The 14,214-nt window shown below is 39.4% G+C and overlaps 1 protein-coding gene across 2 annotated transcripts in view; it reads left to right on the forward strand.

The window, feature by feature from the left end:
* PCCA (propionyl-CoA carboxylase alpha subunit) overlaps positions 1-14,214 on the forward strand; it is a 365,509-nt gene that overhangs the window by 18,132 nt on the left and 333,163 nt on the right. The window contains exons 3-4 of one of the 2 annotated variants that reach the window (XM_021065866.1): positions 4,453-4,500; positions 4,611-4,679. The exons of the other annotated variant lie outside the window; for it this stretch is intronic. Of the exons in view, the coding sequence (XP_020921525.1) occupies positions 4,453-4,500; positions 4,611-4,679 (117 nt within the window). The remainder of the gene's footprint in view (positions 1-4,452; positions 4,501-4,610; positions 4,680-14,214) is intronic. 2 annotated transcript variants of the gene reach the window in all.

Consider the following 14,214-nt stretch of genomic DNA (forward strand, 5'->3'; position numbering starts at 1 on the left):
AAGAAAGGAAGGAGAGGTGGAAAAGGGGGGTAAAAGAAATAACTTTTAAAAAATTCTCATGAAACTTCCATTGTGTTTTTCTTACCTCATAACAGTAATAGCACAGCTATAAAACAGCTGCTGCACACCCTAGTGTTAGTAGCAGTATAATTTACAATTGCTAAGACAAGGAAGCAAGTGTCCATCAACAGCTGAATGGATAAAGGAGACATGGGACATGGATGTGCTGGAATACTCTCAGCCAGAAAGGAACGGAAATTTGCCATTGGCACCAATGGAGGTGGGCTCGGAGGGCATTATGCTAAGTGAAATAAGTCAGACGGAGAAAGGCAAATACTGTATGACATCACTTATGTGTGGAATCTAAAAATACAACACACTCGCGGATATAACATCAAAAAAGCAGACTCAAAGATACAACATAGAGGTTACCAGTGGAGAGAGGGAGCAACATAGGGCTGGGGGAGCGGGAGGTACAAACTGCTGGGTGTAAAATAGGCTCAAGCATGTATTGTAGAGCACAGGGAGGGTAGCCAGTATTTTTTAATAACTGTAAATGGAAGGTAACCTTTATAAATTGTCTAAAAGTAAAAATTAAACAAAAAATTAAAAAGTTGCTGCAGAAGTCCTTTATCTTTCATGCTACCTGAAAGCCCCGTCTTCAAGGATTCAAGCTCCTGACTTAAAGATTTTTTTTCCCTTGGAATATTTTCAGAGCGCTTATATGGGGCTCTGCAGATATAGGATAAAGTCCCAGATCTTTAAATAGCATATAAATCCTTCTTACTTGGGCCTTTTGAGTCCTACCTTTAGTTACTGTACCACCACCATGCTTGTTTTGTGCTTGAGCTATATTAAAAATTACTTCTAATTTTTCAGTGCTACCGTCTGCCTGCAGTGTCACTGCCTTTACACATGCTGTTCACTCTCTTTGCTGTGTTTAACACAGCTGTGCTATAGCACTTAACATATTTTGTTGTGATTGTGCCATTTTGTACATCAAAGTTATCAAAGGAAGGCACTTGATGTTTACCTGTAATTGTTGATGCAGAGGGAGAGATTGAGTGATTGACTGACTGATTGATTGATTTGCTTTTTAGGACCTGAACCTGCCGCATATATAAGTTCCCAGGCTAGGGGTTGAATCAGAGCTACAGCTGCTGGCCTACGCCACAGCCGTAGCAATGTGGGCTCTTTAACCCACTGAGCAAGGCCAGAGATCAAACCCTCATCCTCATGGATACTAGTCGGTTTCGTTTCTGCTGCACCACAATGGGAACTCTGGGGGAGATTTAAAGTTGATATAAATTGATTGGTATGTATGTTCTCTTATTAATTTGAATTTTTATTCTTTTTTTTTTTGTTGTTGTTGTTGTTGTTGCTATTTCTTCGGCCGCTCCTGCGGCATATGGAGGTTCCCAGGCCAGGGGTTGAATCGGAGCTGTAGCCACCGGCCTACACCAGAGCCACAGCATCTCAGGATCTGAGCTGCATCTGCGACCTACACCACAGCTCACGGCAACACCGGATCGTTAACCCACTGAGCAAGGGCAGGGACCGAACCCGCAACCTCATGGTTCCTAGTCGGATTCGTTAACCACTGTGCCACGACGGGAACTCCAATTTTTATTCTTTTTTTATTCTTTTCTTTCTCAGCTGCCCCACAGCATATGGAGTTCCTAGACCAGGGATCAGATCTGAGCTGCTGTTTTGACCTATGCCACAGCCTAGCAGTGCTGGATCCTTTAACCCACTGTGCCAGGTTGGGGATTGAACCTGCGTCCTGGTGCTGCAGAGACACCGCTGCTCTTGTTGTGCCACAGTGGGAACTCCCATATATTCTTTTATATACATAGCCTATCTGGAAGACTTTATACGAAACTGGTTGTAGTTGTTACCTTTGGGGCAAGGACCTAGGTATTTCTACTGTGTGTCCCCTTTCATACCTTCTAAATTCTGAACCATATTCATAAGTTATTTATTTAAAAGAAAATCTTAGGTATAGAAAATAAATCGATATGAGCTTTATGGAGTTTGTGCACTAATTGGTAATCCATTAATAGTGCTACCGGAGTCAGGGTTCTTCTGAGAAATGGAACCAGCAGGAGACCTACGGAGATTTATTGGCCCACATAATTGTGGAGGCTGAGAAGTCCCAGCACAGATTGCTGTCTGCAAGCTGGAGACCCAGAAAAGCTGGGACTGTAATTCTAGTCCAGGTCCTGCGGTCTGGGGACCAGGGGAGCTGGTGGTCTAAGTCCTGGTCTGAGGGTGGGCGGGCAGAACTCTCTGCACCCCCTTTTTGACTCTGTCAGGCCCTCCGTGGATTGGAGGATGCCCACCCTCACCGGGGAGGGCGGTCTGCTTTCCTGAGTCCGAAGAGTCACACTTTACTCTCATCTGGAAACACCCCCACAGACACACCCAGAACAAGGTTTAATCTGGACATCCTGTGTCCCAGTCAAATGGCACGTAAGACTGTCACACGCCCTGAAGAGAGATGACTAGAAATGTGTCAAATGCAATATTCATTTTGATACGGATTTTTCCTTGTTAGAATCACACTCCTAGGTTTGTAGTCTGGTGTGTGGCCCAAATGAGCGAATAACAGTACCACAGCTGACACCTATTGAATATATATTATGTGCCAGGCACTGCTCTACACACTTGGGGATTTATTCATATTTTTAGAGTTCTCGGTGTGGCACAGTGGGTTAAGGATCCTACGTTGCTGTAGCTGTGGTGTAGATCGCAGCTGTGGCTTGGATTCGATCCCTGGCCTGGGAACTTCCATATGCTGGTGATGTGGCCATTAAAGTAAAAATTAAAAAAAAGTGAAATACACCCAAATCTCTAATAAAATGCAAGTAATTAAAAAAAAATTCTAGTCTTACATACCAGGAAATGAGGTTTCAGAAAGATGACTTTTTCACAGAAGAACACACAGGAACACATGGTAGTGTTGGGATTCTAACCTGGGAAGTTTGGCTCCATACTGGCTCTAAATATCATTCTACTTCTTAGATAGAAATTAGAGTGGGATTCTTACTCCCTGTAATATTATACTTTGTTATATTTACCGTAACAGTTGCTTAATGCGTAACTCCCAATCTTTATGCTGCTTTTCCAGGTGTAATCTACTTAGTACTTAATAAAAATTCACATTTTAATATGCAGTACAAGGAAGTATGAACTTTTTTTTTTTTTCTTAGTGTTTGCTTACTAAAGGGATTTACCATGAGCAGTGAATATAGAAAGGCAAATAATTTTAAAGCCTCAGACCTGAGGACAGACTAGGATATTTTAAGGACCCATCTCCTCAAGGCTTTGAATGACCCAGGATTCTATCAGATAAGGAATTTACTAATTTTTAAGGTGGAGGCTTGTCTTGGTTTGGTGGAATCAGCCATGTGTAATAGAAAGGTTAAATCAAGACTTTGACGGCCTTTCCCAATCCTGAGATTCTGTGCCTCCCTGCTGGTTTAAAATATTGCCTTAAGTTATGTAAGAGTGCTGTTAAGATCATATATAACTTTAATTTTGCTTTTAGGTGTATAGCTAAAACGTGTTATAATAGTTCCATTTAACTGTAACGATTCGCTAACCCAGAAATCATTGTGTACTAAAAAGTGTTGCATTCAGATTGCTTATAATTGTTTGTGTACTTTTCTAACCACCCCCTCTTATGTGTGCATTTCTTTAAAAGGATTAGCCCCTGCAGTTTTGGAGTAGGGAGCGAACCTCATTCAGTTGTGTCCCATTACAAGGCCATCAGTTTATATGTGTGTGAAAATCAAGACCTACAGAGATTGATTTGCTTAGAGTCAAATAGGTCATTAATGGCAATGCTAGGCTTAGAAGTTAGCCCCACACAGAATGAGATTTCTTTTTCTATTATGTGGCCTCAGCTGCTTCAAAATTTGGTGGTTATTCAAACTTAGCATTGTGCTCAAATGGCAAAACCTGCTTGGTCTTGGAATCTTTGGAAATAAGCATAGCTATTACCTGTTCTGAGTTATTGAAAATATTATTTAATGCTGTGCCCCAATCCCAAAGAGATGGCATATAAATTATATCCAACTTCCCTTTAATGAACATAACACTTAGAATTTCACTGAATTTTAGAAACTAATCAAGCAGACCACTTGAAGTTTTTTAGTATTCTCAGATGTCATTTGACGATTATCTTTTGGCAAGAGATTTTAGTCCACTTATGAATTAACTGGACTTAGTCTATTGATGCTTTAACAGAGTAATTATAAGGCCAGATACTTGGCACATGAGTTCAGTGGTAGCCTAGTTATAAATGAACTTATTATTTATAGTATGTAATACTGCTGTTGGAGGTAATGTTTATTAGGCTCATGAGCAATGGTAATTGTGAAAAAACTTGGTGTTTTCTGGTCCTAGAGTGAGTGTAACAATTTCTTCTGTGTTTTTTTCTCTCTTTAGACTTTTGATAAAATTCTTATTGCTAATAGAGGAGAAATTGCCTGTAGGGTGAGTGGAATTTTAATCTTATTCTCCATTTTACTGTGAATTTTAGCATTATTAAATCCCTTTAAACATGAATTACTCTTAATAGGTAACATTAATGTATTTTCATATAGGTTATTAAAACTTGCAAGAAGATGGGCATTAAGACAGTTGCCGTCCATAGCGATGTCGATGCTAGTTCTGTAAGTATATTGAATCAGGACCTTATTTTGGGTCAAATAGGAAAAAAGTGAAAGACGTAGGGTTTTTTCCCTTGGTCTGAAAAGGTACACAATTAAAAAAAAAACCTATTTAATTACTCACTCCTGTATTAAGCAAAATGGGAGCATCATACTGTCTTCAACATGTGTCTTAACTATTTTATTTTCAAGGCTTAAAAAGCCTAGAATAGAATAAAAATTTGGTAGACTGATTCTGGGCACCAAGTACATATAAGTGGAATACCAGAAAATTAAATTCAAAGATGAGTGAAATGTTTATGCAGTATTGCCTTAGGAGAGCACTTTCCCTGCAGCTTAAGTCCAGTGTCTGAAAGACTGGTAAATGAAAGATGGCTAGGAGTTCCCGTTGTGGCTCAGTGGGTTAAGGACCTGATGCTGTCTCTGAGGATGTGGGTTCGATCCCTGGCCTCACTCGGTGGGTTAAGAGCTCCCACATTGCTGCAACATGCAGCGTAGGTGGCAGATGTGGCTCGGATCTGGCCTTGCAGTGACTATGGCATAGGCCAGCAGCTGCAGCTCCAATTAGACCCCCTAGCCCAGGGACTTCCATATGCTGCAGGTGCAGCTGTAAAAAAAAAAAAAAGATAGGCTAGTGCTAATTGGACATGAAGAAAAGAAGGTATAGCATAAAGCAGTGGATGACATAATTATATTGGGGATTTTTAGCACAACAGGCATTTTTTAGCAGTAACAAAGTATCAGTGAGTAGAAAAAAAATCCCATGGGAAAAGTATATAAATTATTGGAACTTTATGGAATGAAGTATAAGTAATTGTACTTTAATATAAGTTACTGTTTTTCATTCTTTCACACTACTTTTGGTAATAGGACCTATTGATAATGTCAACTTTCATTATATAGTAATTTTTTTTTTTTTAGGGCCACACCTGCAGCATTTGGAAGTTCCCAGGCTGGCAGTCAAACTGGAGCTGCAGCCACCAGCCTATGCCATAGCCATAGCAACGCAGGATCCTAGCTGCATCTGCGACCTACGCCACAGCTCTTGGCAACACCAGATACTTAACCCACCGAGCAAGGCCAGGGACTGAACCTGCATCCTAGTGGGGTTCGTTAACCACTGAGCCACGATAGGAACTCCCAGCCATGGCTGTTGCAATGCCTGAACCTTAACCTGCTGCACCATATGGGAATTCCACAAGGACTTTTTATTTTGTCTTTTTAGGGCCACACCCACGGCATATGGAAGTTCCCGGGCTACGGGTTGGGGCTGAATCGGAGCTACAGCTGCCAGCTTACACCACAGCCACAGCAACATGCCAGATCTGAGCCATATCTGTGACCTACACCATAGCTTGTGGCAACGCTGGATCCTTTAACCCACTGAGCCAGGCCAGGGATCAAACCCACATCCTTATGGATACTAGTTGGGTTCTTAACCTGCTGAGCCACAATAGGAATTCTTCCACTAGGACATTTTAAACGGGAAGGTGAGTCATAGCTCATTAGTTTGGTGAATAGTGGGAACAAATAATTTGAGAATTTAGAGATTGTTGTATGTCCTTCTCAAAATATACGTTCGATGGCTTTATTTACTTTTATGATGTAAAAATACTTTATATATGTATGTGTGTTTTCAAGTAAAAAGACTAGTCAAGGAGTTCCTGTCGTGCCTCAGTGGAAACAAATATGACTAGTATCCATGAGGATGCAGGTTCAATTCCTGGCCTTGCTCAGTGGGTTGAGGATCCGGAGTTGCCATGAGCTGTGGTGTAGGTTGCAGACGTGGCTGGATCCCGCGTTGCTGTTGCTGTGGCTGTGGCGTAGGCCGTGGCTACAGCTCTGATTCAATCCCCAGCCTGGGAACCTCCATGCGCTGAAAGTGCTGCCTTAAGAAGACCAAAAAAAAAAAGACACCCTTTCCATAAGACATACCAAAATAGTATAGTGTTAAATTTGTTTCTCACCTTTAGGGTTAGGGTTTTGATTTTTTTAAAGTGGGAGTAAATGATTCTGTACTTCAACTGTCAACTTTATTTCCTATTTTGACTTGAATTGAACTTATCCATGTTTTGTTGCTTTGTCTGTGCGTAGTAACATTGGGCTTAAATGAGAAATACCTGCTATTTACTGCATTAACGCCAAAACCTAGAATCAGGGACGTAGTCATTGCAGCTCACGTCTTGGCCAGGCAGCCTGCTGTTTGAAGTATGATTCCTGGGGGGTATTGTAGTCCTACCCTTCGGATTCAGTAATGAGATGGAGTGGGGTTTCCTGTGAGCACTCTGCGATGATTGACAGTGAGGTGGGGAGAATCATCACTTAGCATGCCTACCCTTGATATTATTTCCCTGCTCTCTGGGGAGGTACCGGGGACAAATAGGACTTGGTGATATCTATGTAATTAGTGTATGTTGGTTCCAGCTGAACAAACTGGAGGGTAATGATCAGGTAAATGGGGATGGAATACATTAATGTAGGCTGAGGTATAAAAGGCCTTAGGGAAAACCTTATAAAAATTTTATGGGGTTGTTGGACTTCCTTTTATTTCTATTAATGTATCTTCATATCTATTTATTTATATCTTGTTAGACTATCTTCAGTTTTATCCTAAAGTTGAAGGCAGTTTAAGGGTTAAAACCTCAAGCCTTTACCTGTTGTCATTCACATGATTTACTCTTCACTATGTTTTTCAACCTTTTTTTATTGGGAAAGGAGTCAAAGTTCTTAATTTTGAAAAACTTATGTACAAAATCTGCTAATGGACTTACTTGCAATTAATGAAATTATTAATCCTCAAATAAGAATAAATGACCAGAGTCAGGTTTGTAAAACTTTTTGGGGGAGATAGCTGAAAAATCGGGTGACCTCTTACTGTATGTATATGTGCAGTTGAGATGGTATATTTAAATAACATTTTCTTAAATTGCTTTTACTAGTACAGAATGTTTTAAGGTGATGACTGCCATGGTCCATGTTTCCTAGTTGGTCTTAATTAGGTTGGAAACCTTCCCAGTCTTTTAGATGCAATAGAAAACCTATAGGATCCTTAATTCATTCATGCAAAAACTACTTCTAGTTGTGATTGTTCAAAATGAAGTTTTCTTATCACCACCATAAAGTTCCATGGCAAAGCCCCTGATAGTGACTGTAAAACTGCATTTAATGAGAAGGAAGGAATTGGTTTCATTAATGTGATTATTATGGACCTTGGAGTTCTGGTAATTAGGTAATTAAAGGGTTTTTAAATGGTATACTTGTTTTAAAACTTGCTGTTGCTCACTTTTCTCATAAAACTTGGCTTTCAGTAACCTTTTTGGATTAAGAATACAATGTATTTACCTATGCATATTTAAAACTAGACTTTTCAGTGAAGGACAAAATAATCAGAAGAAGAAAGCATTCGAGATGGTGTGGCATTTCTTTCTTTCCTCTCTTTTTTGCTTTTATTGTCTTTGGAAAAACATTTTGCAGAAACATTGTACTATATCCATTTAAAATGCTTTGATTGTCTTTGGCTTGGCTAAATGACTTTCTCTACATTTTTGGGTAAAATGGAATAGAAGAGGATTCCTGGTAGGAATTTGTTCACATTAATATGGCTCATCAGGGACATTATATTTAATTGCAGTTCCTGCAGAAGAGTAGCAGGAGGCTGAAGAGAATTATTTAGCATTAGCAATGGCTCGTCTGGGAGTTGTGCACTAATCAAGGAGCTTGAGTGTTAGCAGTGGGGATGATGGGAATTATGACGATTATGACATGTAAGCATGTCTGTGTGCAAAGTGGACAGGCAATGAGTTAATCAAGAAGTATATTAAATGGCTCCCATGCTGATTCATTATTATCCACCATAGAGCCTGTCAGGTTGTGTATTTAAGAAATACAATTATTCCTGAATTCAATACGTATTAAATTCAGCCACCATTCTTTGCTTTTCTCTAAAATAATCGCAAACTACCTACTACTACATATAAAAATAGAAAAAGTATCAACCCTGCTGACTGTGTGATTGTGTATTAAAATATAATATCTCATTTTTTTAAATGCTTTAGAGTGAAACTTTAATTTCGGATTCATTTAAAATGTTGTCGGCTTTGCCTTTTCATATGTTTGTTGTAAATACTCTTTGGCTTATTTTCTACCACATTAAGAATTTAAGTTCAAAATCAGATTTTATGTATTTTTATTTTTCAAGATGAAAAACAATTTATTTCAGGAAGACATTAATATTTAACACATGAAGCTAATCATTAGACGTAAGACAAATCAAAGCATTAATCTTTCCCACCATCAAAATGTTCCGAAATCGGGGGTAGGTGTGGTGGTGGTAGAAATCTTTGCTCTAGTGGGTGGTCTCTTTGTGCCAGGTAGACCCATTCTGTGCCCAGCATGGTTAGAGCCATCTGTCATGAAACTGTTGGCTAGAAATGCTAGAAATGTACATATTTTGGGAAAATGGAAGTAATAAATTGAACGCCTTTTAGAAAATAAATTGAAATGCAGCCTAAGTCCATGAGTGAACTGGATTCTATCTATAGCCAAATTTATAGAGTTACTGTACAGATGAACACAGGCATTTTTTCTTCTTTTAATCGTAAGTACTGGCAAATTCAATAAAACTTTCTACCAAACTGTGACCTTCATGTGTTCACTTAATGAAAGCAGTACTGTGGGTGCTACTCAGAGTGTTAACCTGCGGATGGTTGTCATTGAAATCCTTTCCCTGTGGAGTCAGTATGTTGCTGGTCAGCTGCATCAGAAGTCAAGTTTGCAACCAAGACCCTCCTTTGGGTGCTGTGAACTCGGCAGGTTAAATTGTCCAAACCCGCCGCTGCTGAGTCAAAGGTAAATCAATCATTCCAGTAAGGAAGGACTATGACTCTTTGGCAGCAAGGCAAAAATTACATTAGGACAAGGAAAAAGAGGATTTATATTGATATTTTTATGTCTGAATTATTTTATTCATATATATGTTTGTATACTTGCTGTTTATTAAAAACATTCCAACTTTTCATCTCTAGAAAGTGACTTGCAAAAATTTTCCTTTGTAAAATGGAAAAGGGCATCCCTAAGTCCTTAATTTTTGTTAATAAGGCCTTTATCCTTTTACTGATACTAAAATTTTATTTATTTTTTTGTCTTTTATCTTTTTAGGGCTGCACCTGTGGAGGTTCTCAGGCTAGGGGTCTAATCAGAGCTGGTGCTGCTGGCCCACACTACCGCCACAACAACGCCAGATCCGAGCCGCGTCTGCGACCTACACCACAGCTCACCACAATGCTGGATCCTTAACCCCCTGAGCAAGGCCAGGGATTGAACCCACAACCTCATGGTTCCCAGTCGGATTTGTTTCCGCTGCACCATGACGGTAACTCCGATACTAAAATTTTAATTTAAGAAGAAAACACAGTGAAGTATTGTGAATTTACTTTTTGTATGTTTAAAAATTCCTAGTGAATTTAAATAGTGTGGTTTGAAAAAGGACATTATATGTTTCAATGGAATTAGTACTGCTGGTATGAAAAAATGCCTAAATCATGAATTAAATTATTCTAAACATTTATTTTAAAAAGTTTAGAAGTTCTGTAGTCTGATTCAAAAAGCATACATTAAAGATTTGAAATATATGGAGCTCCCGTTGTTCACAGTGGAAACAAATCTGACTAGGAACCCTGAGGTTGTGGGTTCGATCCCTGGCCTCACTCAGTGGGTTAAGGATCCGGCGTTGCCGTGAGCTGTGGTGTAGGTTGCAGACGCAGCTTGGATCTGGCATTGCTGCGGCTCTGGCATAGGCCGGCAGCTCCAGCTCCTATTAGACCCCTAGCCTGGGAACCTCCATATGCTGAGAGTACGGCCCTAAAAAGACAAAAGACGAAAAACAAACAGACAAACATACAAACAAGTTCATTACACATAGTCGTAAGTGTTATGAAAGAAACTAACCAGTTGCTTAGAGAATATAATGGTGGTCAGGGGAATTCTTTCTGGGGGGTAGAATGTAAGGCGAGATCTGATAGATGAGAGCTATTGTCTAGGCAGTCAGCTAGGCAGGTGAGATGAGACAGCGTGTGCAAAGGTCCTGAGCCAATCCAGTAGATTGGTTCCTAATCTGAATCATCACTGCTTAGCTTGCCTTGGTATTCATCTACTAGCTTTTTATCTCCAGCAATATGACCCTTCTTGGGACAGCTTCTTTTGCTGCTTGCTGCTGCTCTTTCTCAGCTTTCACAGTGGCAACTGCCAGTTTGGAGTAGCAAAGGGAGGAATCTAGGAAAGTTACATGGCTGCCTGAAGGAGGAAGATGACAGTAATAGATTTGTATCTGATGTCCTTATTTAAGTTGAAGCCTGTCCTAAGAAAGAAAGTCTCCAATTCAGATAAATTCTATTATTGCCATCTTCAGTCCTCATCCATTCAGTATGTTTATTGCAAAGCATGGTCTAGATACCGGCGGTGGGGTGTGGTCTGTTAATGGAGGCTTGTGGGCTTGGGACAGTGGGCACAAACCTTGTCTTTCTATGTGGAAGGTAGTCCAGATAAAACTGATACAAATAGTAGTTTTAAATGTCTTATTTTGTAAACGACTATATAGTGCCTTCCGAGTCTTACTGTGACTTAATCATATATTAGTTGAGTTTCCGGGTCTATAATGTATTTCCCAAATATTACTAAAATAAAAGATATTTTAGTAAAAGGAAATTTATAATTAAATATAGCAAAGTGAACTCTTCCATTAAGTATTATTAGAGTCCTTAGTGAAACTTAATGAAACTCAGCAGGGATTTTCTACATAGGGAAGAGCAATTTCAAAACTATACAAACCTGTTTTTTTTTTTTTGTTTGTTTGTTTTTGTTTTTTCTTTAAGGTTCCACCTCCTGTGGCTTATGCAAGTTCCCCAGCTAGGGGTCAGGTCAGAGCTATAGCTGCTGGCCTACAGCAACACCAGTTCTGAGCTGCTCCTGCAACCTACACTGCAGCTTGTGGCAACGCTGGATCCTTAACCCACTCAGTGAGTCCAGGGATCGAACTGAATCCTCTTGGATACTAGCTGGTTCTTAACCTGCTCAGCCACAGTGGGAACTCCTATATAAACCTCTTTGTGAAGGGTTTCATGGAATCTTTCTCCTTTTGATAAGAAATGTTTCTACATATACCTTATTGTTTCTAAATACTTTATTTTTAAAGAGCAGTTCTAGGTGCACAGCAAAATTGAGGAGATAGTATAGAGATTCCCCATATACCCCTCCCTCCACAATGCACAACCTCCTCACGATCAACATCCACCATCCGAGTGGTGCATATATTGCAGCTGATGGACGTACACTGACATATCATGATTATCCAGGGTCCGTAGTTTACCTTAGCGTTCACTCTTGGTGTTGTGCATTCATAGATTTATGCAAATATGAAATGACACGGATCCATCGTTAAGAGTGTGGTACAGGGTATTTTACCGCCCTAAACATCCTCTGGGCTCTGCCGAGTCATCCCTTGCTATCCTCCCAACCCCCAACAACCACTGTTCTTTTTACTGACTCCAGAGTTTTGCCTTTTCTGAGATGTCATAGAATTGAAATTGTACAGTATGTCGCTTCTTCGGATTGGCTTCTTTTACCTATAATAGTATGCATTTAAGATTTTTGTATGTCTTTTTAGAGTTCGATAGTTCATTTCTTTTTAGTGCTGAATAGATTACTGCAGTTTATTCATTCACCTACTGAAGGACATCTCATTTGCTTTCGGCGGTTATGAATGAAGCTGTTATAAACATCCAGCGTAGGGTTTCTGTGTGGATATGGGAGTTGATTTCTGGACTGTATGGTAAAAGTGTGTTGAGTTTTGTAACAAATCGCACTGTCTTTTAAAGTGGCTGTACCATTTTGCAGTCCTAGGAGTACTGAATGAGACTTCCTCTTGCTCCATATCCTCCTCAGCATTAGATCTTGTCACTGTTCTGGATTTTGGTCATTCCAATAGCTGTGTAATGGTGTCTTGTTTTATTAAGCTTTTTCCTGATAATGTGGTGTGAGCATCTTTTCAAGTGCTTGTTTGCCATCTGTATATCTTCTTTGGAGGTGTTTGTTAAGGTCTTGGGCTCATTTTTTTTTTAATTGGCCTGTTTGTTTTCTTATTGGTGAGTTTGAATTATTTGTGTATTTTGGATAATAGTCCTTTATCAGATGTGTCTTTTACATATATTTTCTTTCAGTCAGTGGCTTGTCTTCCAATTCTTCTGACATTGCCTTTTGCAGAGAAGTTATTAATTTTAATGAAGTCTAACTTGCTCTTTCTTTCATGGACTGTGCCTTTGGTATCTAAAAAATCATTGATATATCCAAGGTCATTTAGATTTTCTCCTTTGTTATCTTCTAGGAGTTTTGTAGTTTTATGTTTGACATTTAGGTCTGTGAACCATTTTGAGCTAACTTTTTTTTTGGTGGGAGGGGCTGCACCTGCAACGTGGAAGATCCCAGGCCAGGGATCTAATCTGAGCCACAGCTGCAGCAGCGCCACATCCTTACCCTGCTGCATCAGGCCTGGGATTGAACCTTTGCCACTGCAGAGACAGTGCTGGATCCTTAACCTATGGCAGCACAGGGAGAACTCCCCTGAGCTAATTTTTGTTAACAGTGTAAGATCTGTGTTTAGATTGCTAATTTTGTGCATGGATGTTCAGTTATTCCAGCACCATTTTTGGAAAAGGCTATCTTTGCTTCATGTTGTTATGTTTTTCTTTTGTCAGAGATAAATTGACTCTGTTTTGGGGGGTCTATTTCTCGGCCTTCAGTTCTGTTCCATTGATATTTATTCCTTTGCCGGTACCACACTGTCTTGCTTATTATTAGCTTTATTAAATCTTGATGTCGAGTAGTGTTAATACTCCAACTTTGTTCTTCTTCAGTATAGTGTTGGCTCTTATGGGTCTTTTGCCTCTCATATAAGCTTTGGAATAGGTTTGTTGATATCCAGAAAATAACTTGATAGGATTTTGATTTCACTGAATTTATAGGTTGAGTTGGGAAGAACTGACAACTCCTAAACCAGGGGCCAAACCCCAAGACTAACTTCTTTAAGAACCCCTTTCCCTTGGTGTACCACAGGTGTAAGGCTTTTAAAACTGAATATTAATAAAATTTTCCACTCTTTCAAAAAATATTGTCTTAACAATATTGAGTTTTTTTCCATGGAGATAGATGCTCTTTCCATTTATTTAGTTCTTTGATTTTGTCAGAGTTTTGAGGTTTTCCTTGTGCAGATCTTATACATATTTTGTTAGATCTGTCCCTAAGCATTTCATTTTTGGGGGGTGCTAATAAAAATGGTATTGTTTCAAATTTCAAATTCTACTTGTTTGTGTTGGTATATAGCAAAACAAATTGAATTTTCGATATTGTGTCTGCAACCTTGCTGTTAGATAAACATGTCATCTGTGAACAAAGATAGTTTTATATCTTCTTGCCCAATCTGTGTACTTTTTATTTCCTTTCTTGTCTTATTGCATTGGCTGGGACTCCAGCATGAAGTTGAAAAGCA

This window comes from Sus scrofa, chromosome 11 (assembly GCF_000003025.6).
Source record: "Sus scrofa isolate TJ Tabasco breed Duroc chromosome 11, Sscrofa11.1, whole genome shotgun sequence".
NCBI lineage: Eukaryota > Metazoa > Chordata > Mammalia > Artiodactyla > Suidae > Sus > Sus scrofa.